Source organism: Mauremys mutica, chromosome 12 (genome assembly GCF_020497125.1).
Source record: "Mauremys mutica isolate MM-2020 ecotype Southern chromosome 12, ASM2049712v1, whole genome shotgun sequence".
NCBI classification, from domain to species: Eukaryota; Metazoa; Chordata; order Testudines; family Geoemydidae; genus Mauremys; species Mauremys mutica.
The window spans coordinates 2103727-2129439 of record NC_059083.1 but is presented as its reverse complement, the minus strand read 5'-3'; the positions used below and the strand labels follow the sequence as shown (position 1 = coordinate 2129439).

The following is a 25713-nucleotide window of genomic DNA, read 5'->3' as shown; positions in this document are numbered from 1 at the left end:
GCTCCTGTAGCCTAGCGGGGAGGCGCCGTAGAACCGAAAGCCTCCAGGGCCGTGCGTGGCTGGGCTGGGCTGAGGGGAGCCGGGGTCTGAGCCCAGACGGCAGGTCCCATCCAGCAGCTGAGTCTGACTGGCCCAGGGAGAAGGTTCCTCCTCTGCACTGCGGTGCCGCTGGGGCCGTTCCCCCCCAGGGCAGGCGCTACGGGCGAGGGGCACCAGGGTGACCCAGGCCAATGGCTCCCTATCCCCATCGGCCTGGTTCCCCCCGCCCGGCACCTTGTACTGCCCGTGGTACCCCTGCAGCCTGGGCATCGACACCCCCAGACAGCTCTTTCCCCCGCTCTGCCCGGGCCAGCAGCAGCCGGGCGACAGTGGGTGAACCAGGCCCTGTGTGATGGCTGGGTGGGATCAGAGACACCAGGTTCCCCCGTCTCCCTGGGAGTCCGGCCAGAGACCCCCGCCCCTGGGTATGGCGGGATGGCCGGGAGGCTGCAGCTCGGCCTGAAAGCAGCGACTGAGGCAGGAACAGCGCCGTGGGGGGAGGGGAGGTTTGTGACCATATGATTCGTGTCAGCAGCTACAGAGTGGGGCCTAGTGGGTCAGAGTGGAGGGGCTGGGAGCCAGGACTCCTGGGTTCTGTCCCCAGGTTTGCTGCTGAGTCAGTGTGTGACCACAGAATCAGCTCCCTTTCCCCTCTGTGCACTGGGGACAAAGCTCCCCTCCCCCCAGGCTGGGACCCCCAGCGCTGACCGTGCACCCAGCACCTCTGGGGGGGGCGGTGCCAGATGGGCAGAGGCCAGAGCAGCCCCCTGTGCACAGAGCCGGCTGGGTTTGCGATGCCTCCCCGGCCACAACAATCCGCCCGTCAGGCTGGGCCCTGCGCCCGCTGCGGGGTGTTCACTGGCAATCCCTGCCCTGGCTGTCAATCATTCGCTGTCAGTGTCACAGCATCGGGGTGGGGGGGCGTGCCAGGGAAACAGCCTCCCCCCACCCCCAGTCCATAGCACCCCACAGGCCTATTGGCGTTTCCATCCCAGCCATCACGTGCTCCCCAGGACCTTGGCTGCGCCAGCCCTGCCCTGTGTTATCCTGGCACAAGCAGATTCCTGTCTCTGCACCTGGCCCCCTTCCAGCCGAGCGGTGACCCCGCACAGGGCCGGATCGTGGTGCCGGTGCTGACGGTCTGTGCCTGGGGCCTGGCCCTGCACTCGGAGCTGGCAGTGAGTAAAGCGGCAGCGTCTAGCCTGGCTGATTGCACAGACACACTGAGAACATGACTCCAGCAGTGACGCTGCCTGAATACGCAGAGAGCCTGACCCCATCGCTGGGGTGGGGTGGGGGCTGCCCTGAGTGTGACGGACTCAGCAACGCTGCCTGGATCCATCGCTCCAAGAGGGAGGAGCCGCCCTGAGGGTGACCAATGATGCCTGAGTGTGCAGAGAGCCTGAGCCACTTGCTATGAGAAGGGGCCCAGCTGCCCCAAGTGTGATTGATGCAGTGACGCTGCCTGGGTCTGCAGAGAGCCTGAGCCCAATGCTGGGGGAGGGGGGCTTCCCTGAGTGTAACTGGGGTTACAGGCGAAGGAAGGATTATCCCATTTTACAGAGGGGGACCTGAGGCTCACAGGCTGGGATTGTCAGAGGAACCCAAGGGGCTTAGGCACCCCCTGCCCACTGTGTTTCTCTCAGCCAGATAAATTCAATGATTGGCCCAGGCAGGAACCGAACCCAGCACACCAGAGCCATAACCAGTGGTGAGCTGGAGCCGGTTCCTACGGGTTCGCAAGAACCGGTTGTTAAATTTAGAAGCCCTTTTAGAACCGGTTGTCCCGCGATGGGTCAGGGAGCAGGGAGGGGGTGTTGGAGAGAGGGCAGGGGAGTTGGGGGGGTGGATTAGTGTAGGAGCGGTCAGAGGGTAGGGAACAGGGGAATTGAACGGGGGCAAGGGTCCGGGGGGGCAGTCAGGAAGGAACAGGGGTTGGATGGGGCGGTGGGGGGCAATCAGGGGCAGGGGTTCCAGGGGCAGGCAGGGGACAGAGAGAAGGGGTGGTTGGATGGGGCAGGGGTCCTGGGGGGGGCACCAGGAATGAGAGGAGGGGTTGGATGGGGAGGCAGGGGGCAGTCAGGGGCAGGGAAGGCGGGTGAATGGGGCAGCGGTCCCGGAAGGGGGGCTATCAAGGAACATGGGGGGTTGGATGGGGCAGGAGTCCGGGGGGGTGGGGAAGCATGACCCCCTTGTGGGGTGAGGAGGAGGGAACCGGTTGTTAATATTTTGGCATCTCATCACTGGCCATAACCATACACCCGCCAGCCCGGGCTGTGTGCCCCACGGTAGTGCCGCTCAGCCGCTCCCTGTGGGGCAGGGGCACAGCAGCCCTGGGCTGGGGCACAAACCAGGGAGGCCTGACCCCCGGGAACAGCCGTGGGGGTGAGGGGCTTTGCCTGTATTCAGAGCCCCCCCATCCCCCGTACTGGGCAGATGCTGCAGCTCCTGTTGGCTGTTCTGAGTGAGCCGTGGGGTAACCTCAGCTCCCCGCTGGCTGATACGCAGGGGAGAGCCGGGAACGTGCCCTGGTGTGTGTGGGGTGAGATCCAGGCGTGGGGCTGGGTGGGGCTGGCTGGAAAGTCCCGTCTCACGGCAGCATCAGGGCTCAGCTCAGACCAGGCCACCTCCTTACGGAGCGTGGGGCACCCCACACGTCAGCTGTGTCCCTCAGTACAACAAAAACCTGATGGCAACTCTGGGGCAGGGGCTGGGACCACACGGATTCCCAGCCTGGACGGAGGGGAGATCAAGGGGGCACAGAGCTGGGAAAGAACCCAGGAGTCCTGGCTCCCAGCACCCCCGCTCTAACCCACCAGCCCCCACTACCCTCCCAGAGCTGGGAGAGAACCCAGGAGTCCTGGCTCCCAGCCCCCCTGCTCTAACCCACCAGCCCCCACTACCCTCCCAGAGCTGGGAGAGAACCCAGGAGTCCTGGCTCCCAGCCCCCCTGCTCTAACCCACTAGCCCCCACTCCCCTCCCAGAGCTGGGGGAGAACCCAGGAGTCCTGGCTCCCAGCCCCGGCTCTCAGGAAGGCTGGCAGGGCTCCAGCTCCATGGGCGGTGCCCAGATCCCTGGCGAGGCCTTTGCCCCGCACACGCTGCGCTGCCCTGTGCCCGGTTCCACGGCCGCTCTCTGGCTGCTGGGTGAGTCACGGGAAAGTCCCTCAGTGCCCGGGCTGGAGCTGGCACCTCGCCCAGCTCGCTGCCCGAGGCTCCGCCGCCCCCTGCCGGCCACACGCCGCGCACACCAGGATCTCGGCTGGTTTCCGAGAAATCACCCGGGCGCGGGGGACGGTTGGAGCCGGTCACGAGGGCGGAAGGAGCGTGACCCTGTGACCCCCGCTGGGGGGGGCAAATAGCCCCAGTTTATAGGGCCAGGCCCGCGATTCGGGGCTTTGTCTGACCCTATCACCCTGCCCGAGTTTTCACACGTGCTGTCTGGTCCCCCTGCCTGCCATGGGCCCACACAACCCACTGCGGGGTGATCCTATAGGTGCCGCTGGGAGAGAGACAGAGCGCCCCCCACTGCCCAGTGCGGGCCATGCAGCCATCTCAGGCCCTCAGCCCACGGCACAGACCCCACCCAACCCCTAATGTGTTAACCGCCCCTGGGGCCCCGCCCCACCCACATGTCTGGCCCATTCTCTGGGCCATGCACCCTATTTATACCTGCTGTAAATCCAGCTGTGGGGCACCGGGGACAGGGAGACCCGGCTAGATGGGCCTGGTTATTGGGGCTGCAGGGGTGAGAGATACGGAGTAGATGGGCCCATGGGTGGGACCTAGGGCAGCAGGGAGGGGGAGATTGAACGGGACGGACCCATTATCCAGTGTGTCTCTTGGGGGGGGAGGGGGGAGTGTGTGGGGGTGTGTGTATCAGACTGGATGGCCCCTGGGTCTGACCCAGGGCAGGTGGGGGGACAGCAGGGCAGATGGGCCCCTGGGTCTGTCTCAGGGCAGCGGGGGGGACACCGGGGTTTATATGAGAACATAATTCGATTTTTAATCAACAGCTAATTCCTACATGCGTGCATGCACGCACACACACACACGCACGCACAATGTTCTGCAGCTGCTGTGTAGTTACCAGTCCTGAACGTAGCTTGAGTCCTTGGCTTGATTTTGCAGCTCGTGGTGGTAACTGGCCAGGAGAGCCGAGCACGAGGAGCTGGGTCTCCGTCGGCCGCTGTGACGGTGCTGCCCGTGGGAGCCAGCTGAGGTCACTCAATCAGGGTGAACTGCAAACAGAACAGGGCAGACAAACCCCAAATGCTGGTGGTTATTCCAATACTTAGATTTACCAACCAGCACAAAACAGCTTCTACAGCACCTCACTGGTCACTTAGAAGTCCAAACCACGCAGTTCCCTTAAAGTGCCCAGCCTCAGGCCTCCGTCCAGACACACCTGTCAGATATGATGATGATTCCTAAGAATCTTACTTCATCATATAAAAGAAAGGGTTCTTCCAATCCCAAAGGATCAGCCACATACCCAGGTCCAATTATAACTTAGATTTTACCCAAAATACACGCTATAGCCAATTCTTATTAACTAAGCTAAAATTTATTAAAAAAGAAAAGATAGAGAGTGTTGGTTAAAAGATTAATCTACAGACAGTCTTGAATTCAATTCTTGAGGTTCAGATACACAGTAGAGATGAGCTTGTAGTTGCCAAAAGTCCTTTTAGAAATAGTCCAGAGGTTATAGTCCAAGTTCCATATTCAGGGTGGCTCCAGTCAATGACTGGTGATCTCAATCCTTATGGCTTAAGGTTTCCCCCTCTTGAAACCCAAAGCAGATCTGAGATGAAGAAGGATCGTGTCCCAGGCTTCTTATACATTTCCAGCAGCCTTTCGGCCTGAGAAAACAATAGGCTTAACTCCTTCTCCCAAACATCCTGGCAATTAGCACAGAGTAATTTACCCATTAAACAGTTCAGATACAGGTTAGCACAACCTTCAAAGAGACACAGAGACAATAATACTATTTTACTCAAGTATCATTATAAATGTTAATATTCCTTTTTTTTTTGATCTTTGAATTAAAACTATAGCAATAGACAAGACTTGTTTGCTGTCATCACAAGACCTGAGCAAACATCTCCCCTACTACCTCTAACAATGCAGACTTGCATTTCAAAGCTCTAGTCATTTACATATCTTCCTACCCAGTCCTTAAGGTTCACCCATGGGTCAGGTCAGTCTGTGAGTTAATTAACTCTTTCTGGCCCTTTCCCCTTTCAATGAGATATTATATCACAGTCATAACGTCACAGCCGCGCAGCGACGCCCTTTGATGTTGGCAGCAGAACGTTGCCCAAAGTCTCCCATCTCACCCATCCTTTTCATAGGCTTTAGTCTGAACAAGAGTCTCTGGGTCTTGCTGTGTCCCGCTGCCTCTGGGCTCGGTGTGACCGATCACCCGTCCATTGCAGGCGACTTTCAGCCTGGGACCTGGCTTTGATCTTCCTTCTATTGCACCTTTGTTCTTTGCTTTGGGGTGACTCTTCTCACTTGGGCAGGGCTGTTGTCTGCATCTTCAGGCACTGGTGTTTGCGCTTCCCCTGGTCAGGCCAGGCTGCGGCTGGAGGCTGATTCCATCATCCCTGCGTCCCTCACTCACACACCTGAGCTGAGTTACTGAGGGGACAGCAGGGTTTGCAAAGTGGAGTGAGCATTTCAAAACGGAGTTCGTTACAATATGGAGTCTGATCAAAACAAGTGTCATGAACAATTTACAGCATTGGGAGGCAAACAGTGAACAGGGGTAACAATGTTTCAATAAGCGCGAACTGCAGGGACTTAACGAGCGGCTTTATTGCCATTGAGCCGGTTATTGCGATCGCTGGTTTTATGAATGAAGCCTTTTGTGGTACTGTGATCGAGTTCAGCCCAGTAACAGGGTGCCAGGCTTGTCTGTTGTAAGGAGCCAGGGCTCTTCTAATTTCGGTAACGTACGACATACCCATCATTGTGCAACCCGCCTTGAACACAAGCGATGGGCTATGATTTCCCTTGTTCGCTGAAATATGTTCCCACCACCCGAGGAGCCCAGGGATGTCTGCCCCGGAGAACTGGCAGGGCCATGAATGGCCACAGGGTGACACTATGCTCGTGCGGCGGGACCCGAATTACTTGTATAGTGATGGGCACGGCAAGGGTCGATGTGCATCCATTCGATTCCAGGGCCTTGTACCATCCAGAAACACAGCGAAGGAAAAGGTTCTTTTCATGGTTTGTCAGCAGAGGAGTTAAGACTGTCAGATCTTTAGCTGGTTCCCAATCCCTCTCCCTTTCTGGCAGCATGATAGCGCATGATTGTTCAGAGCACCACGGGGCTAACGGCCTTTTGTTTGCTATGTCCCTCAGGGTGGCGTATTGAGCCCAGAATCCCTGGTTAACATGTTCCCACGTCTGCCATTGCACATTCACTGTATCTACCCCAGTTTGTACCAATTCAGCGATCTGGGGCTCTGGCCCCCGTACAATAGTGTGATGCAAAGCGTCTACCACCCTGGCCTTATTTTTCATAGACTCCTAGACTCTAAGGTCAGAAGGGACCATTATGATCATCTAGTCTGACCCCCTGCACAACGCAGGCCACAGAATACCACCCATCCACTCCTGGAACAAACCCCTGGCCTATGTCTGAATTATTAAAGTCCTCAAATCGTGGTTTAAAGACCTCAAGGTGCAGTGAATTCTCCAGCAAGTGACCCCTGTCCCATGCTGCAAAGGAAGGCGAAAAACCTCCAGGGCCTCTGCCAATCTGCCCTGGAGGAAAATTCCTTCCTGACCCCAAATATGGCATCAGCTAAACCCCGAGCATGTGGGCAAGACTCACCAGCCAGCACCCAGGAAAGAATTCTCTGAAGTAACTCAGATCCCATCCCATCTAACATCCCATCACAGACCACTGGGCATACTTACCTGCTGATAACCAATGATCAATTGCTAAATTGCCAAAATTAGGCTATTGCATCATACCATCCCCTCCATAAACTTATCAAGCTTAGTCTTGAAGCCAGATATGTCTTTTGCCCCCACTGCTCCCCTTGGGAGGCTGTTCCAGAACTTCATTCCTGTGATGGTTACAAACCTTCGTCTAATTTCAAGTCTAAATTGATGGCCAGTTTTTCAATGCTTCTGCGTCTACTGAAATTAGAATTCCTGTTTCTGTTCCTGTCTCCTAATAAAGTATGTTATACCTCTGGGACGAAGTGGGACTGTTCTTAATGTTTCCTCTGAATACTGTGTGGCTGCCTCAGTTTCCCCTATGCATTTCTTAAGTCTCCAGTGTGCATACATGGCTGTCAATCTGTCTCCTAGCAACAAATGGCCAGGGCCCTGCCCCCCCCCCCCCCGCAAGGGGATGCTAAAGGTGAACAAAGAGATCAGGTGACCTCCTGGCCCGGGAAAGGAGCTGAGCAGAGGAGGAGGGGCTGGAGGAGGTTTCAGTCTGGAGCTGGCTGGAGACGAGGAGTGAAGTGCACACGTGGGGGTCTGGCTCACTGCCCCCCAGAATGGACCTGGCCGAGGGGTCCGGTTCGTGGTACCTACAAGCTCTGTTTTAGCCCCTGTTCCTGTCATCGAATAAACCTCTGTGTTACTGGCCGGCTGAGAATCACGTCTGACTGCGCAGGGGGGGGGGCAGGACCCTGTGGCCCCCCCAGGACCCCGCCTGGGCGGACTCGCTGTGGGAAGTGCACGGGGGGCAGAGGATGCTGAATGCTCCAAGGAGAGACCCAGGAGGTGAAGCCGTGGGAGCTTCTTGCCCTGCAGACAGGCTGCTCCGAGGGAGAGGAGGCTCCCCAGGGTCCTGCCTGGCTTGGTGGGGAGCAGCTCCAGAGCAGCGCCCGGGGACGCCGTGACAATCTCGTCGCTGACAAAGGAAGGGATGTTCTGGCTGTAAGGATCTGAACCATGTTTCAAACAGGGGGCACTACATTGTGCACATTCCGGCCGAGTGAAAGTCAAATTATTCCTGCTCCAGTTTATTGACCTGTGTAGGGTTACGATTAGTGGTGCTTCTTTGGGAGGCTGCATCTTAAGCAAATGAGGACGAGGTACTTTTATGGGTCATGGACCATTTGAAAGCAGCGCTGCTGCCTTTCCTACCCATTTAGTTCCATTTACGCAGACTGCTATTGTCCGGGTCTCTGTCTCAGGGTCCTGGTTCAAAGGGTGGACGTGTCTGGTATCTGTGATGGTCCCCGCCCCTAGGGTCAGGGCAGGGTGGCCTACCGGCCCGAGTCCATATAGCTGCCCTTTGACGCAGGGCGGTGGGGCCTAGCAGCCAGAGTTTATAGCATTGGGGCGCCCCTTATGGGGTGTGGCTGCCCTGGTAGGGGGGCCCAGGCCCACCCGACTCCACCGGGCCCCAACCCAGGGCCCTAACAGTGGCGTAGCGGCTTGTCACTGACTCAGCGGGGGGTCCTGCTGAAACACGCTGAGTTTCCCCAGGCAGGAGGTACCACTCCGACACCCTCCCTGGGTCACTTCCTACCTGAGTCTGTGCTGGGGTTTCCCATGAGACCTCGGGTCCTCTGCGTTCGGCAGGGCCAGTCGTCTCCAAGGTTTCCTCCAGCCGCCGGGGTGCAGGCGGGCCGTGGCCGGCTTCGATTCCCGGTGCAGTCAGAGGCTGTGGCTGGCCCTCCCCAGGCAGGTCCTTCCCCTGCGGCCTCCAGCCCAGAATGAGCTGGGCTCCCTCCCTTTATACTGCTAGAGCACTCGGAGCATGCCCAGTCTTGCCAGGGAGGCGGGACTTCCTCTGTCAATACCTGGGGCTTTACCCTGTCTGGCTCGTGCGGGGTAAGCCGACCCCGTCACAGTATCCAGGAAGGACGGGGTGACAATGAAGATTGTAATCTAACATAGGCTGGGTAGGTGAGCTAACCTCGAACATACAGTGATGGCCATTGGGTGTGATGGTTACCAGACATGTAGTGTGAGTAACTCAAAGGGCCCATGTAAGGTACAGTTAGATACTGGTGACATCTGGATCTGGTTCCAAGAGCTGAAATTAAACCACTGGATCCCCCAATGCACATTGGATGTTCCCAAGGTGAATAATTGTGCCAGGAATCCCCAAAACTGTAACATCTTTGTTATGTCCTTCAGTCACCTTCCCCCGGTGCTCCCCTGAAAACGCTTCCGCGGGTTGTGAGAGGGAAATAAATTGTTAATTAGTTTGATCCCAATATTCCAGTTGGAGACAATCAGCTGAAGAGCTTCAGATTCCTTATACAGGATCCGACGACAGTGACACCTAAAAGGGATGAAGCACATGCTGTTAAGAAAACAGTTTGATCTGGGATACAGGGACCCATTTAAGTTTCCCATCATATCAGTTGGGTTCTGCTTCCTTTGGGGAGGGATATTGTTTCTGAGGGGTACTAATTCCCTACGATTTTAACACAGGCATTGATCTGTCCACAGTCTGGTTTTCTGTGCGTCCAGACCATGGGGCATTTTGAGGCCACTCCTCGTCTTGCTCTGTAGCGAGAGCAGCAACAAGTTAACCTCCCCCTTTGGTCACAATAATATCCTGCTTCCCCTGTTCAGAGCAGTCACAGGGGATTTCTAGTTTCCATAATATGCCCCCAGGTAAATCGATGATGATGATACAGCCAATCTGCTCCTACAATAACTTCCTCAGTCATGTCAGGGGTCTGAATTAAGTTCCCTTTTGGGTACGTTTACACTTACCTTCCCCGTCGACACGGTGAGTTCGACTTCTCGGAGTTCGAACTATCGTGTCTCATCTAGATGCGATAGTTCGAACTCCGGAAGCGCCGCGGTCGACTCCGGTACTTCACCACTGCAAATGGCGGTGGTGGAGTTGATGGGGGAGCCGCGGAGTTCAACCCCGCCGCGTCTGGACGGGTGAGTAGGTCGAACTAGGGTACTTCGAATTCAGCTACGCTATTCACATAGCTGAATTTGCATACCCTAGTTCGACCCCCCTTCTTAGTGTAGACCAGGCCTTTGTTTCAAAGCCTTGTACTGAAAATGGGACCTGTGCCCATTCCCAGCCCGTTCTTGGCTTTCCTTGAAAAGATTTCAAAGTAATAATTGGAGATATACCAATTTCCTAGAACTGGAAGGGACCTTGAAAGGTCATCGAGTCCAGCCCCCTGCCTTCACTAGCAGGACCAATTTTTTCCCCCGATCCCTAAGTGGCCTCCTCAAGGATTGAACTCACAACCCCGGGTTTAGCAGGCCAATGCTCAAACCACTGAGCTATCCCTCCCCCCTGCTTCACTTTCTCCCCGGCTGGTGGAGTGGGTTTAATCAAAGAGACAGCGGCTCTGGGATCAATGAAAGCCGGCATAGGAGCGTGATTCTCCTGCTGGACAGAAATGTAGTCGCCCTCCACAATCCCATGACACGTTACCGATGAGCCCCATTACTGTGCTCCTATATTCTGTGGGGTGCTCATGTCCAGCAGGCCCCCTAGTTCCGATTGCGGGGGGGGGGGCACTTGTTACACACCCCTGATTCTCTTGTGTTTTCAGGGCTTCCTGGACAACATCTCAGGTTGTGGCTCCACCCCAGTGCTCCCAATCACCCCCCTGTTGCATTACCGCCCACCAAGTCAATCGGCGGATCTGGGAGTCATAGGAATTCTGTCCCTCACCTTCATGTCGCTGGGACCCATTGGGGTTCTTTTGAGAAGCTCAGGGGTCTGAGCATGAATAATGCCCCCATTGCTTATAATTCCCCCATCCCTCGTAGCGACCTCAGGAGCCCCGTTCTCATACTGCTGCTCTCATTTAAGAGTTATTTGCTGAAGCGCAGCCACGAAGGGAGCTCTTTCCTTATTTTATTTGGCGTGTGGGGCCAGAATCATCTGTGCGATCAGATCTCGGTCGTGCTAGCAGGCTGCTCAGGCGCCCACACGCTGAGTTTATTGGCATCGTAAGGGAGAAGAGCTGCAGCACGGTCCCTTAAGGCATTTGTGCCGTATGCGACAGCGTCAGGGTTATCTGCGGGGGCTCCTTGTGCGTTTTCAGGGCGGGTGATGCCTGCCATGACCTGCATTCGTCCCCAGCAGGATGGGCACCTTCGGGGTCTTCACTAGGTTCCTGCATCACGCTGGCTGCCTGTAGCATGAGATGGGGGTGACCCATTTGTTCCCCTAGACTCGCAAACGGGTATGAGTCATTTTCCCTGTTTTCTCTTATCTCGATCAGTGACTCCCTGTCATTCTGGGGCCGCACCGGCTGTCATGAGGCGTTTAACCTCCGGGACTGAGACATTTTATCTGCTTGCCCATTGTAGCGCACGCAGAGTCCATTGTGGGAAATGTTCCCGGCTAAGGGGTCCCAGCATTTTTGCCATCGCTTGGAGATCTGCTGCTGACACAGGGACAGTTGTAGCGGCTGTGCTCGTCCCTGCAGCTGTGTCTGTTCCTGTTACGGGAACTCTGGTAATGGCTGCAACCGGCCCTGGGGCTCAGAATTGCTGCCCCGTATCTCTCTTTCCCTGACCTCGCTACATTCCCACGGGGCAGCCTCCCACCCAGGGGCATCATCACTTTGGGGATCAAAGTCCCACTCTCCTGCCGTCACCACTGCTGTCTGGGGGTTCGCGAATCCAAGCCTCTGTTTAAGGTGCTTGATAAGCAATTTGCATCGGCTGTGATTAGCGGGAAAAGCTCTACCTCGTTCTAGGGTTAATTTCTTTATCGTGCCCTGCAACACCGGATTTTCCTTTTCTGTTTTCCTTTTCGCCCTCAACTTGTTCCTCTTTTTTCTTTTTGTCTGATCTCCTGAGGGGGTCTAGCTGGCTTTGCACCCCTGTAACTATCACTTTCCATCTTTCTGCCTCTTTCTCCATATGAGTGAGTTTTTCATGCAGGGAGGCATCTCCTCTCGGCAGGATGCCAAGCGGGAGTACAAGTCCCTGCATGTGTCCCACTAAAGCCAGACTGCTGCTGAATCCCTGTTAGTCGCAGCAGGTGTGTACAGGATTATATACCGTGCAGGCCTATCCTCCAAGTCTGAAATGGTACATTCCTCTCCCAGCCCCCCTTCAGTCCACGGCCTCCGGAATACTTGTTCCAAGGGTGTGGGTTCCTGTACAAAAGGCAGTGTTCTCTGGTTTTCTCTAAGGATATCTTCAGCCTGTGTTTTCTTAAACATTTTCCCCCACAATAGTGAGCAACAACCCACCACAACACAAAACCGAGTTGATAAATATCCATCACTATAAACTCCTCACTCCTAGAAGAGCAATTTCACTGTTGTGATAATATCCAAACCTAAACTCCTATTTCCTTCAGAGTTTATGTGGTTAATCAATTGAAAGTTTCCAATCGTTTTCCTATAGTGCCAGGCTCACTAAAGCTGGCGGGGTGCACACCAGTGTTTATAAGAATCATGGATACTATGCTTGCTCCTCCTAACGCATTCTCCACCAGAAATGTTATGCTGATAAAACTACACAGGATCTTTTCAGGGGACAAGGTAAGATGCCACGTTTATTATGAAAACACAATTTGATCTAACACTGATTGTGTGTATATACGTATTAGGTATTAACACACACCCCAAATGTTCTGCAGCTGCTGTGTAGTTACCAGTCCTGAACGTAGCTCGAGTCCTTGGCTTGAATTCGCAGCTCATGGCCAGGAGAGCCGAGCACGAGGAGCTGGGTCTCCGTCGGCCGTGCAGCGACGCCCTTTGATGTTGGCAGCAGAACATTACCCAAAGTCTCCCATCTCACCCAGCCTTTTCATAGGCTTTAGTCTGAACAAGAGTCTCTGGGTCTTGCTGTGTCCCGCTGCCTCTGGGCTCGGTGTGACCGATCACCCGTCCATTGCAGGCGACTTTCAGCCTGGGACCTGGCTTTGATCTTCCTCCTATTGCACCTTTGTTCTTTGCTTTGGGGTGACTCTTCTCACTTGGGCAGGGCTGTTGTCTGCATCTCCAGCCACTGGTGTTTGCGATTCCCCTGGTCAGGCCAGGCTGCGGCTGGAGGCTGATTCCATCATCCCTGCGTCCCTCACTCACACACCTGAGCTGAGTTACTCAGGGGGCAGCAGGGTTTGCAAAGTGGAGTGAGCATTTCAAAACGGAGTTCGTTACAATATGGAGTCTGATCAAAACAAGTGTCATGAACAATTTACAGTGTTGGGAGGCAAACAGTGAACAGGGGTAACAATGTTAAAACCGTGACCCACACAGCAAGGGCCAGCGATCCAAGCAGCGATTGGACTGAAACTGCAGGAGCAGCCGCCGAACAGCTGCGGCTCTAACAAGCGGACGGTAATTGAACCGAACAGCTGTGGACTTTCTCAATAAGCGCAAACTGCGGGGACTTAACGAGCGGCTTTATTGCCATTTAGCGGGTTATTGCGAGAGCCGGTTTTATGAATGAACGCTGTTTCATTCATAAAACTTTACTCATGAAGTTCTGTTAGTTCATTTGATACAAAATAAAGTCATATTAATAAAGTCTTAATAATAATAGTAATTAAGAAAAAAAACATTTCATAACCCTCCCAAAAACTTCTTCTGCCCACCCCAGAGTCAATCCCCCCCTTGCCCCAGGGCACTCTCAGATCCTCCGCCATGCTGGGGTGCTCCACCCTGCAGGTATAATCGGTCTCTCTGCTGGGGTCGATCTCGATGGTGGCCCGGGTCTGGTAGGTCCCGTCCCCACTGGGAAGCACGTCCCCACGGTTTGTCTCCTGCGGCACGGCCACCCCCTTCTTCAGCCACACGACGGCCACGTTCCGCGGGTAGAAGCCGTGGACGCAGCAGGAGAGGGTGGTGAGCCCGTTCCGGCTCGGCTGGTCGCTCACGTTCATCTGTGGTGGCTCTGGCAGGGAAGGAGAGACAGAGTTAGAGGGAACGCCCTGAGCTGGAGCCTGCACTGCTGCAGCAACCGAGGGGTCTGCAACCCCCATGGGAAGCACCGGCTCAGCCCCCTGCACTGGGAAACCTGGCAGCTGAGTCCCCCGTCCCCCCCAAAACACACACCTCTGTCAGCCCAGTGAGCACACACTGCTCTCCCTTCCAGCCGCAGCCAGCAGAGCCCTGGCCCTGACAATGCACCGCAGGGGACAGCTCTGCCCCGTCCCTGGCCAGAGGGACGGGACCTGGTGCAGCCGCACTCTACACACGACCACGGCACAGGCACCCCGAGGGGCTCTGCTCGGCTGGGGGATCTGAGCAGGGCGGGATCCTGCAGCAATGCTGGGGCCTCACCTGATGGGGGAACAGAAACCCCCTGCCAGGCAGGGCCGGCCCCACCGCACACACAGGACACAGCTGTGTAGGGCACCCGGGAACTTGGGGCACCACATTTTCTGGTGCCCTGCCCGGTGCTGCTCCAGCCTCTGCCCCTCCTCCTCCCACCCCTGCTCTGCCGTAGCCCCACCCCCCCAAAGCCCCCCCCTGCTCTGCCCCTCCCCAGTCCCACCTCCTCCCACCCCTGCTCTGCCGCAGGCCCACCCCCACCCCCAAAGCCCCCTCCCCCGGCTCTGCTCCTCCCCAGTCCCACCTCTTCCCGCCCCACTCCCCGAGAACTGCGGCAAGGCCGGACGGTCGGACCTACACTCACCAGTGGCGGGAAGTGCAGGGACCAGGCCCCAGCCGCGCCGCTGGTGAGTGCTGGGGGGTGGTTCCCCCGTCCCCCCCAAGCCAGCCCCCCCCCTTCCTGCGGAGGACTGCCCCTCCCTGTGGGGGGGAGGGGGCTGCGTAGGGCCCCAGGATAGCTAGGGACGGCCCTGCTGCCAGGGACAATGCTCAGCATGATGGACGTGGGTGGGCGATCTCTGCAGTGGGGATACACCCCGTTCAGTGACCCCCCCCCCACGGGGTCCGACGTGCCCCCTCACCTCTCCTCTGCAGCGTCTCCTTCCCGTACTCCACGTACTTCCCCAGCCACTCGATGCACTCCTGCTCCAGGTAGATTCTGTATCTCTGAGCCATGCTCCTGTCAGCCTCCCATTTCCGTTTGCTGACCTGAGCTGCGTCATCTGCCGCCACCCAGGTCTCGTGGTCCTTATCGAAGCTGATATAGTCTCGCCCATCGTAGCCATACTGAAAAAACCCCCCGGTGGAGCCGTCCTCCCGGCGCTCACAGCCGTACATCACTTGGAGAGTGTGAAATCCTGAAACACACGGAGCCGGGGCCCAGGGCTGGGTCAAGGTTTGAGCCACAGGGAGCAGCTGGAGATTCTCTAACCCCCCCAGGCCCCTGTGCTGCGAGCTGTCTGCAGCCTGGGGTCCCCTCGGCCCTGTGCCCACCAGCCTCACAGAGCCCCACATGTACCCCCTGGGGGCAGGTGGGTTTCCCAGTGCGGGGGGGGGGCCCTCCGGCTGTGGCAGGGGAAAGACCCCACCCCCGGCATTGCTCCCATCCCTTGTCCCCTCACACTGCGGTCACTGCCCCTCTGACCAGCCCAGTGCCCCACCTGTTCTGGGGGCCAGTCCCCCCATCCCCAGCCCAGCCCCTGCTCTCTGGAGGGAGCCCCTGACAGAGTCAGGGCTGCAGCCAGAGGGGTTGTGATGGGACCTGCCCTGCCAGAAGAGAGGGAACAGGGCCCCCACCCTTAACCGTGCTCTGGCTGGAGCAACCACACAGGGTCCCTCTGCCCCCCCCTTCACACCGACACCCCCCACCACCACACACACACAGAACCAGAGGGGCTGCATGTTCTCCAGTGACAGGAGGAGCCCAGCCGGGGACACCTAAAGGTGGGAGAGAGCAAAGATCAGGTGACCTCCTTGCCCGGGAACGAGACAAAGGCCAGAGAGGAGGGGCCGGAGGACGGGGAGTGAGGGGAGATGTGGGGGTCTGGCTCACTCCCCCCCATTCACACCAGAATGGACCCGGCCAAGGGGTCCGGTTCTCTGTCCCTACAAGCTCTGTGTTAGACCCTGTTCCTGTCATCGAATAAACCTTCTGTGTCCCCAGCTGGCTGAGAGTCACGTCTGACTGCGGAGTGGGGGGGCAGGACCCTGTGGCTTCCCCAGGACCCCACCGGGGCGACTCGCTGGGGGAAGCGCACGGAGGGGCAGAGGATGCTGAATGCTCCAAGGAGAGACCCAGAGTCCTGCCTGGCTCGGTGGGGAGCAGCTCCAGAGCAGCGCCCGGGGACTCCGTGACAGCTGTGCCTTGGCGCTGAATGGGAGAGGCTGGGGTCAGCCAGGATCTGCAGGGGGGAGGCTCCCCAGCTCCCTAACAATCCCTCCCCTCCCCCAAAACAACCTGTTCCACACGTCTCCCAGCCACCCCCACCAACTCTCCAGGTTCACTCTCCGGCTCCTGCCCAGCAACTACTTCCCTCTCCCCCATTTCTGCCTCTGTATCGATAGGCCTAGCAAGGAATCTAGGTGTTAAAAAAATGTTTCCTGAATCTCTTGTCTGTCCTGTTGGAGACGTACCAGTGACAGGTATTTTGAACTAAATAAAAAAAAAATGGAAACTGGAAGGATTGTATTGTGTTACTGTGACAAAAAATAGGCCAAGTTGTGTGCAGAATTGTGAGTTGTTTGGCACAGACACAGCCGGGAGCCTGGGCTGAGCAGCGCCCCCTGCTGGTGGGAAAGCGGGAGCAGCAGCAGCTCCGGTCCTGAGCCACCAGGAGCCGCCAGTAACATTGCCACGGTGCAGGACTCAGGCTGGTGTCCCACGTCCTGACTGCGATGGGGGAGGGGTCAGTACAGGGGGAGAGGGGCAGGGCAGTGGCTGGGGAGGGAGGGGTCAGTACAGGGGGAGAGGGGCAGGAGGGGGGCAGGGCAGTGGCTGGGGAGGGGGGTCAGTACAGGGGGAGAGGGGCAGGAGGGGGGCAGGGCAGTGGCTGGGGAGGGGGGTTAGTACAGGGGGAGAGGGGCAGGAGGGGGGCAGGGCAGTGGCTGGGGAGGGGGGTTAGTACAGGGGGAGAGGGGCAGGAGGGGGGCAGGGCAGTGGCTGGGGAGGGAGGGGTCAGTGCAGGGGGGGCAGGGAAGTGGCTGGGGAGGAGGGGCAGGGCAGTGGCGGGGAGGGGCTGGCAGGACAGAGGAGCAGCCCCCCAGCGCAGGGCTCGGGGGGGGGGGGCAGCAGAGCCCCTCTCTCAGCACCGGGAAGGCCGGTGCCCGTAGGAGCAGGCCAGGCTGCACAGTCTCCCAGCAGGGACCAAGGGGCCAGACTGTTGGGGGGGGGGGGTTAAACCAGCCCCAGAGAGGGAGCGCTAAGGGGGCAGACACTGGGCAACCCTCCGCCCTGTCGCTAGTCACGGACCCCGGTGCCAGGGACAGGGTGGGGATTAGCTCTCATTGCTGCTCTCTCAGTGCTGGGGGGGCGGGTACCAGGAGGGGCTGGGGACACTCCCGGGTGGGGCCGGTGCCACAGGCCGGTATCCCGGACACGGGGAGTCACGGGACCGGGCAGTGACAGTCCCTGCTCAGGACGGGCAGGGCAGACACAGGGGGGAGAAGCGCAGCAGAGACACCCCCCCCCAGGGACAGTCAGCAGCGCCCGGCACTGAACGCTTACGGATCACAACGTGCGACAGCACAATCCCGGGGCCAGGCCAGGGGCTACAGCCCCCCCAGGGACCCAGCAGGAGAACGGCTCTTTGCCCCTCTATCGATAGCGTGCAGGGCAACCTGCCTCACCCGGGGGGACACGTGCTGGGGTTTGTGCTGCCAGCAGTCAGACAGCCGGGGAGTCTCTGCACGTCACAGGGGCTGATTCTCCGACCCGCCAGCCCGAGTCGATGTCAGACCCTGGTTCTGAGCAGGGGAGAGGAACCGACCCTCGATAAACTCAGACTGGAGACAAGACAAAACTCCTCCTAGGGAGGCTCCCTGCTGAGCGGCTTCTCCCCAGGGCTGGGTGAACGCAGGGCTGCCGCTCGCCTGACTGTACTGTGCCTCTCAGGACACTGGGTGGGCCTGGTGAAGCCCCAGCGCCTGGAGTCCTGGGATTAGGGGGAATCTCAGCTCTTCCTTACAGCCGTAAGTTCTAGCCCTCCTGGCGGCAGAGAAAAGCCTGGAAATTTGACCCCTAAAGGCACAAACCAGAGGCAAATAAAGAGACAGCAGAACCCCGTTTATCCGACCCACCATTAGCAGCTCTCTGCATTAACCGGACACCCAGGAGTCCAGGGCCAGGAGCGGGAGCTCTCTCCCGTGGCTGCTAGCTGGCCCTGCCGCACTGCATTTCCCCGTTATCCCGATTTCTGATGCTCTGATCTCGCTCCAGTTCCCAGCTAAGATCGGATACACGGGGCTCTGCTGTAACCGCCAATAGAATCACCACAAAACTCTGATATTTGAGCCAAACTCAGGATTTCTGGAGCCGGACTCGTGATTTCTGAACACTTGGGGAACAGCAGCTGGAACTAGGGGTGCTGGGGGGGCTGCCGCACCCCCTGGCTTGAAGTGGATCCCACCGTACCCAGGGGTCACAGTTTGGTTCAATGGCTCTCAGCCTCCCCTGTACAAACTGTCCCAGTGCCCGGCCGTGGGCTGTCGATACTGGGATCCCCCATCCCGCGGTGTCTGTGACTGGAGACCAGACGGCTCAGACCCTGCCCCAGCTCCCCCACACGCTGGGGGTCCGACAGTGGCGCTGTCCCAGCAGGGAGGAACAAGCCCCCGCATGCAGGATCCGCACGTGGGATTTTCTGGCTGGGGTGACCAGGAGGCTGGACTAGCCGGGTCCAGTGGGACCTTCTGGCCCTCACACCTGTGTGGCTCTGCCTGGGAACTTACCACACCCGGCCTGGGGGGCAGAGGCGGCTGGACGTGGGGCTGGGAGCAGACGTCTCGGGTGTTTTGGGAGGGGACAGAAAGATTCACACGCTGGAGGGTGTCAAACACTTTCTGTCACATGAACCCCCCAGCCTGCAGCCCCCCCCACGAGTGCCTCTGCCCCCCACGTTCACAGTGACCCCGTGAGAAAGTGCCCCCATGGGTCCTGTCTCTTTCCCCCAATTCACACTGCCCTCCGTGAGGGTCCCTCGGTCCCCTCCCCCATTCACACCAGCCCCCCACTTCCAGCCCCTCGGGTGCCTCTGTTCACACTGATCCCCTTGTCGCCACCCCCCAGGGTTCCTCTGTCCCCTCCCCCCCCATTCACACCAGCACCCACCTGTCAGGTGCCCTTGTTCACACTGACCCCAACCCGATGCTATCCCCCCCCACAGGTGCCTCCATCCCCTCCCCCCATTCATACCCTCACGGGAGCTCTGTGTTCACATCGACCTGCCTGACCCTAACCCCCCCCGTGTGAATCCCCCTCCTCCGCTCCCCCACCCCACGACCCCCATCCCCCACCCTGCTGTAAGTCCCTGTCCCCTCCTCCCAATTCACACCGACCCCCCAGCCCCACCCTGCTGTGACACCCTCTGTCCCCTCCCCCCCATTCATACCACCCCCACTCAGCCCAAGCCCCGTGTCCGGCCAGGGCAGTGACCGGCCCCCACTCACCCCCACTCTGGTTGTAGCGCCCGCGCAGGGTGTTCAGGTTTGGTGGGAACGTGGCCTGCTCGCCCTGCAAGTTCTGGGTCTCCCGCTGCCAGTACTGCGGCCCCTCGCTCCGCGCCATCCACTCCGCGCGTGGCTCCGCGCTCCGCCGCTCGCTGTCGTAGTCCATGAACAGCTGATCGTCCACGTACCCGACCGTGATGAACTGGGGCAGCCCCGGGCCGGGCTCCGACACCCCGGTGTAGAAATAGCGCAGCACGTGCGGGCCTGTGGGGAGACGGGGGGTAAGGGGGTCAGAGCTGCTGGTGCAGTGTACTATATTGCTCCGCGTAGGAATGGGCTACTTACGGTACTGAGCATGCTCAGTACATCTGCTGAAGCCACTGCCCTTCGCCCTGCCCTTATCAGCCCTAGGATTCTGCTGACTGCTATTTACAGGGGTTAAAAAGGGGGCGAATCGGAGCGGGGGGGGCCAGAAATTGCCTGGTCAGGGGGGTCAGGCAGCTGGAGGCAGGATTAGGAGAGGGGCTAAAGGAAAAGCAGGGCTGGGGGAGAGGAGCAGTTCAGCTCAGGGTGAGGCGCTGGCAGAGGGTGACGGGGCAAAACCCAGCACAGGCCGGGGCAGAGTGGGCAGCAGTTACCCAGTGGGACTGACACCAGTGTTTGCAAAAATGGTGGGGGGCAAAGGGGCTTTATTTCCCCTCTCACAGCCAGCACCTCTCGGCATCGGCTTCCGAGGGCTGGGTTCCTAAAGCCACAGCCATCCCACTGCCGCTCCTCTGTCTGATCTCACTGACTGAGCCTCTGTCTGCACCACAAAGTTCAAAGCACTGCCGCGGGTGCCAGCGCTCCTGGTAATCCACTGCTACAAGGGGATTAGCTCTGAGCACTGGGAGCCGAGCCACACGAGCACTTTGAAGCTCTCAAACTCGCTGCAGAGAGAGAGAGAGAGAGAGAGAGAGAGCGTGTGTGTGTGTGATTTTTCACACCCCTGAGCCAGCAAGTTAGAGCACTTTCACTTGCCAGTGTAGATAATCCCTGAGAATTAATTCAGTGAAACATTTTACACAGATGCCCTCAGAAACAAAGAATCCCTTATCGCTGTATCTGATTGCATGGAGCCTCCGAGCAGTTTCCTACGTTGTCTTATCTGCTGCTGGGATTCCCTGAATTCTTAATTCTATTTTTTTCTTCTCATTTTTAGAGCAGATGTTTATTCTGTTGGATCATGTGACTTCCACTGACTGAATTTCTGGCCTAGTGCCAGGTGCCCCAGAGGGAGTGAACAGAACAGGGAATCATCCAGTGACCCATCCCCTGTTGCCCATTCCCAGCTTCTGGGAAACAGAGGCCAGGGACACCATCCCTGCCCAGCCTGGCTAATAGCCATTGATGGACCTGTCCTCCATGAACGTATCAGTTCTTTTTTGAACCCGGTTATGGTCTTGGCTGGCAAGGAGTTCCACAGGTTGGCTGTGCATTGTGTGAAGAAATACGTCCTTGTGTTTGTTTTAAACCTGCTGCCTATTCATTTCATTGGGTGACCCCTAGTTCTCATGTTATGAGAAGGAGTAAATAACATCATTTATGAACATGTTGAATAGGACTAGTTCTCATATAGATCCCTGGGGGACACCACTATTTACCTCTCTCCATTCTGAGAACTGACCATCTATTCCTACCCTTTGTTTCCTATCCTTTAACCAGTTACCGATCCATGACAGCGCCTTCCCTCTTACCCCTGGCAGCTTCCTTTGCTTAAGAGCCTTTGGTGAGGGACCTTGCAAAGGCTTTCTGAAAATCTAAGTACACTATATCCACCGGATCCACTATATCCACCAAATCAATCCTGAACCACTTAAAGGAGGGAAAGTGATCAGGAACAGTCAGCATGGATTCACCAAGGGCAAGTCATGCCTGACTAACCTAACTGCCTTCTATGAGGAGATAACCGGCTCTGTGGATGAGGGGAAAGCAGTGGATGTGCTATTTCTGGACTTTAGCAAAGTTTTTGATACGGTCTCCCACAGTATTCTTGCCAGCAAGTTAAAGAAGTCTGGGCTGGATGAATGGACGGCAAGGTGGATAGAAAAGTGTCTAGATGGTCGGGCTCAACGGGTAGTGATCAATGGTTCCATGTCTAGTTGGCAGCCGGTATCAAGTGGAGTGCCCCAAGGGTCGGTGCTGGGGCCGGTTTTATTCAATATCTTCATTAACGATCTGGAGAATGGTGTGGACTGCATCCTTAGCAAGTTTGCAGATGACACTAAACTGGGAGGAGAGGTTGATACGCTGGAGGGTCGGGATAGGATACAGAGGGACCTAGACAAATTAGAGGATTGGGCCAAAAGAAATATGATGAGGTTCAACAAGGACAAGTGCAGAGTCCTGCACTTAGGACGGAAGAATCCCATGCACTGCTACAGACTAGGGACCGAATGGCTGGGCAGCAGTTCTGCAGAAAAGGACCTAGGGGTTACGGTGGATGAAAAGCTGAATATGAGTCAGTGTGCCCTTGTTGCCAAGAAGGCTAATGGCATTTTGGGGTGTATAAGTAGGGGCATTTCCAGCAGATCGAGGGACGTGATCATTCCCCTCTATTCAGCACTGGTGAGGCCTCATCTGGAGTACTGTGTCCAGTTTTGGGCCCCACACTACAAGAAGGATGTGGATAAATTGGAGCGAGTCCAGCGGAGGGCAACAAAAATTATTAGGGGGCTGGAGCACATGACTTATGAGGAGAGGCTGAGGGAACTGGGATTGTTTAGCCTGCAGAAGAGAAGGATGAGGGGGGATTTGATAGCTGCTTTCAACTACCTGAAAGGGGGTTCCAAAGAGGATGGATCTAGACTGTTCTCAGTGGTAGAAGATGACAGAACAAGGAGCAATGGTCTCAAGTTGCAGAGGGGAAGGTTTAGGTTGGACATTAGGAAAAACTTTTTCACTAGGAGGGTGGTGAAGCACTGGAATGGGTTCCCTAGGGAGGTGGTGGAATCTCCTTCCTTAGAGGTTTTTAAGGTCAGGCTTGACAAAGCCCTGGCTGGGATGATTTAGTTGGGGTTGGTCCTGCTTTGAGCAGGGGGTTGGACTAGATACCTCCTGAGGTCCCTTCCAACCCTGAGATTCTATGATCCCACTGGTCCACGTGCTTGTTGACCCCCTCAAAGAACTCGAGTAGATTGGGGAGGCAGGATTTCCTTTTACTAAAACCATGTTGACTCTTCCTCAACAAATTATGTTCCTCTGTGTGTCTGACAACATTGCTCTTTATTATTCAACCAGTTTGCCTGGTACTGAAGTCAGCTCGGGCCATGGGAGAGCCACTTCCATTCCAGGAAAAGCAGGACGTGCCCCCGCCCCTCTGCCCACACCCCGGGGGGATCCCGAAGCTCCCACCCAGCAATCCCAGGAGATCCCAACAGCACAAAGGCAGCAGCTGGTCTGTGCTCTGCAACGGGCGCTTGCCCCCACACTGAGCCCTGATCAACGCACAGATCCTGGGGCTCCCACCTCAACTCTGCCCTGGGCACATGGCCAGAGGCGGGGCAGGGTGGTGACAGATCCCCGCCCTAGGACGACACCTCTAAAGACACATCCCCACTTACAGACCCATCGCTGCCCTGGGGGCGGCTGGCCTGGTGCGGACCCAGCTCAGCCTCGGCTGCACCTAGCCAGGGCCAAGCCCCGCTCAGGTCTAGACACGGGTTAAACCCAGGGGTCGGGGCGGGGGGAGATTTACTCCGTCACTAACCCCCTGGGCTCTGCAGACAGGGATGTTGGGGGGGGGGGGAGGAAAGCCCGTTCCGCGCCCCCCGGGAAGGACCCAGCCTGGCAGCGCCTGGGGTGGGGTCTCCCCACAGCCCCGGGGCAGGGCGGGCAGCGGGGACCCCCCCCCCAGACCCCAAATCCTGTTAGTCACCGATCGGCGCCATCGGGCCGGGAGGGTCCCTGGGGCCGGGACCCAACAAAGCAGAACCGACCCCCCCCGTCCCGCCTGTGAGCCCCCCGCTCCGGTCCGACCCCCCCGCCCAGAGCCCCCCGCGCCGCGCCGGGGGATCGGATGCGCAGCGCCGGGCACAGCGGGGCCAGGAGCCTGGGGGCGCGAACCCGCCACAGGCCGAGAACCAGCCCCCGCCGGGGGATCCGGGACAGACCCCGACCCCGCTCCGACCGCAGAGCCCCGCGGTGCTGACCCCCCCACCCCCCCGCACTGACCGGAGCCGCCCCCCGGGCTGGCCGCAGCCCCCAGCAGCAGCAGCAGGACCAGCAGCTCCATCACCGCCCGGTCCGTGTCCCGCTGCCCCGCAGGAATCGGGCCCTTTCCCCCGTCCTGGGCTCCCGCCGGCCCCGCCAATAGCCGCGCGCAGGCCCGGTCGCGTCACCGGTCGCTGGGCAGAACCCGGCCGGGCAGGTTGGACCCGGCGAAGCGAAACTCAGCAGGGATGAGCGCAGCGGGGAACCCCGGGCAAAGCCCCGCCCCCACCCCTAGGCCCCGCCCCTGGGCTGCGAATTCCGGGGAGCGCCCCGCCCCTACCCCTGAGGCCCCGCCCACTGGCCAGTCCATCCCAGGTAGTGCTCCGCCCCCACCTTGAGGCTCCGCCCCCTGGGCAGTGAATCCCAGGCGGAACCACGCCCAGGCCCCGCCCACCCTCTGCCCCTCCCTGCCTGCAGGGCGCTCTTGGGTCACAACTTCAAACTTTTCTCCACAACCACAAGGGCAGAAACGTCCCTTTGACTAACACCAGCCGAGAGTGTCCCCCGCTCACATGACTCCAGGAGCTGGGGCTTTACGGAAACACCAGTGATAGCGAGACCCACACTAGAGTCACGAGAGGGGGCAGCCCTGGCAGGGCGACACTGGCACCAGCCTGGGAACCGCCAGGGCCCGGCCTCGGCCTCGCTACAGTTGCTGGGTGGGAGTTTGGCCCAGCCAAGAACTTGGCCCCAGGGCTTCAGGTACCAGGACAGCAATTAACTAACAACAAATTAATTCTCTGTCCATCACCAGCGCCGCCTCTAGAGATTTGTGTTTAGATTTATTCTAAGGCCAGACGGCACCGTTAGCTAATCTCATCTGACCTGCAGCTCCCAGGCCGGAGAGCTTACATGTACCTGGGTCTGGAGCCCAAGAACGGGTCTGTCAGGCTGGGAACTTCAGGCACTTTATTAATGTAGTGAATTAACCACCACAGCCCCCCTTTGTGGTGAGTGACAACACAACAATCCCCAGTGTCTCTAGAGCATCACTGCCCCATTGCATGGGTGGGGAGAGGCACAGGGAGGAAAGGGACTGATCTGCTGTGTGACAACAGCAAAAATGGGAACAAAATCCAGGATTGCTGGCTCCCAGCTCAAACCCACGAGCCCCCACTCCCCTTCCAGAGCCAGGGAGAGAACCCAGGAGTCCGGGCTCCCAGCCCCCCCTGCTCTAACCCACCAGCCCCCTCTCCCCTCCTAGAGCCAGGGAGAGAACCCATGAGTCCAAGCTCCCAGCCCCTGCTCTCAGCACAGGCAGGCAACAATGACCCAACCCCTGTATTTTCTTTGTCTTTACAAGCACTCGGCAGTTGACATTTCTGGGAAGTATTTTGGGTTTGGCGGGGGTGGGAGCAGCTCTGGGCCGTGTGCCATTTGCCCCGGGCTGCAGCACAGTCACTGTGGGCGTTGGGATCGGATCCTGCCCTGGGCCGGTCTCTCCTGGGCTGGGGAGCCAGGCTAAGGGGAGCCCCCCCGTAGGTGTGCGGGACTCACCTCCTGCTGGTGTCCTGGGAATTAGCTTTTTTCAGCCTTGGAGCACCCTCTGCAGGCTGGTGTCCCACTGCCCTGCTCCCCACACCCCCCCCATGGCCCTCCCTGGACTCCAGTGCCCCATTATCTGGGGTGCAGCCCCTGGCAGTAACCCCTCACTCTCAGGGTCTCCCCTCCCTGGGGACCCCCTAATCCCACCTCACCTGGTGGCTACTGCCAGGCACCAATGAGCCCCCGCTCCCTGGGGCAGGCTGCAGTGTAAAGAGCCAGTCATCACAGGCAAGGGGGTAGGAGCTGCTGCCTTCCTCTGCCACCCAGTACCTCAGGGGTGGGCCTAGGACCAGCCCTGCAGCCTGGGGGGTCGCCAGCCTGGAGCTCCCCTGGCCTTTCCCCAGCCCTGCCTCACTCCCAGGTCCCTTTGCTACCGACAGCCAGGCCCTGTTCTCCCCCGGCTTGGAGAGAGACTGTCTAGCTCAGGGGTTCTCAAACTGGGGGT

At 58.2% G+C, this 25713-nt stretch overlaps 1 protein-coding gene across 2 annotated transcripts in view; it reads right to left on the bottom strand.

Annotated features, from left to right (window-relative positions):
• Positions 1-23771, bottom strand: part of LOC123346411 (H-2 class I histocompatibility antigen, Q9 alpha chain-like) — a 134783-nt gene extending 111012 nt beyond the window's left edge. Inside the window, exons 1-4 of one of the 2 annotated variants that reach the window (XM_044983800.1) lie at positions 23685-23771; positions 19473-19736; positions 14891-15166; positions 12498-13869 (exon numbers count right to left, since the gene is read on the bottom strand). In XM_044983800.1, coding sequence (XP_044839735.1) covers positions 13490-13869; positions 14891-15166; positions 19473-19736; positions 23685-23745 — 981 coding nt within the window. In that variant the 5' untranslated portion in view covers positions 23746-23771 and the 3' untranslated portion in view covers positions 12498-13489. Of the gene's footprint in view, positions 1-12497; positions 13870-14890; positions 15167-19472; positions 19737-23684 lie in introns of those variants that run through there. The other variant, XM_044983799.1, reaches the window with a different exon arrangement.
• Between the last annotated feature and the right edge of the window lie 1942 nt (positions 23772-25713).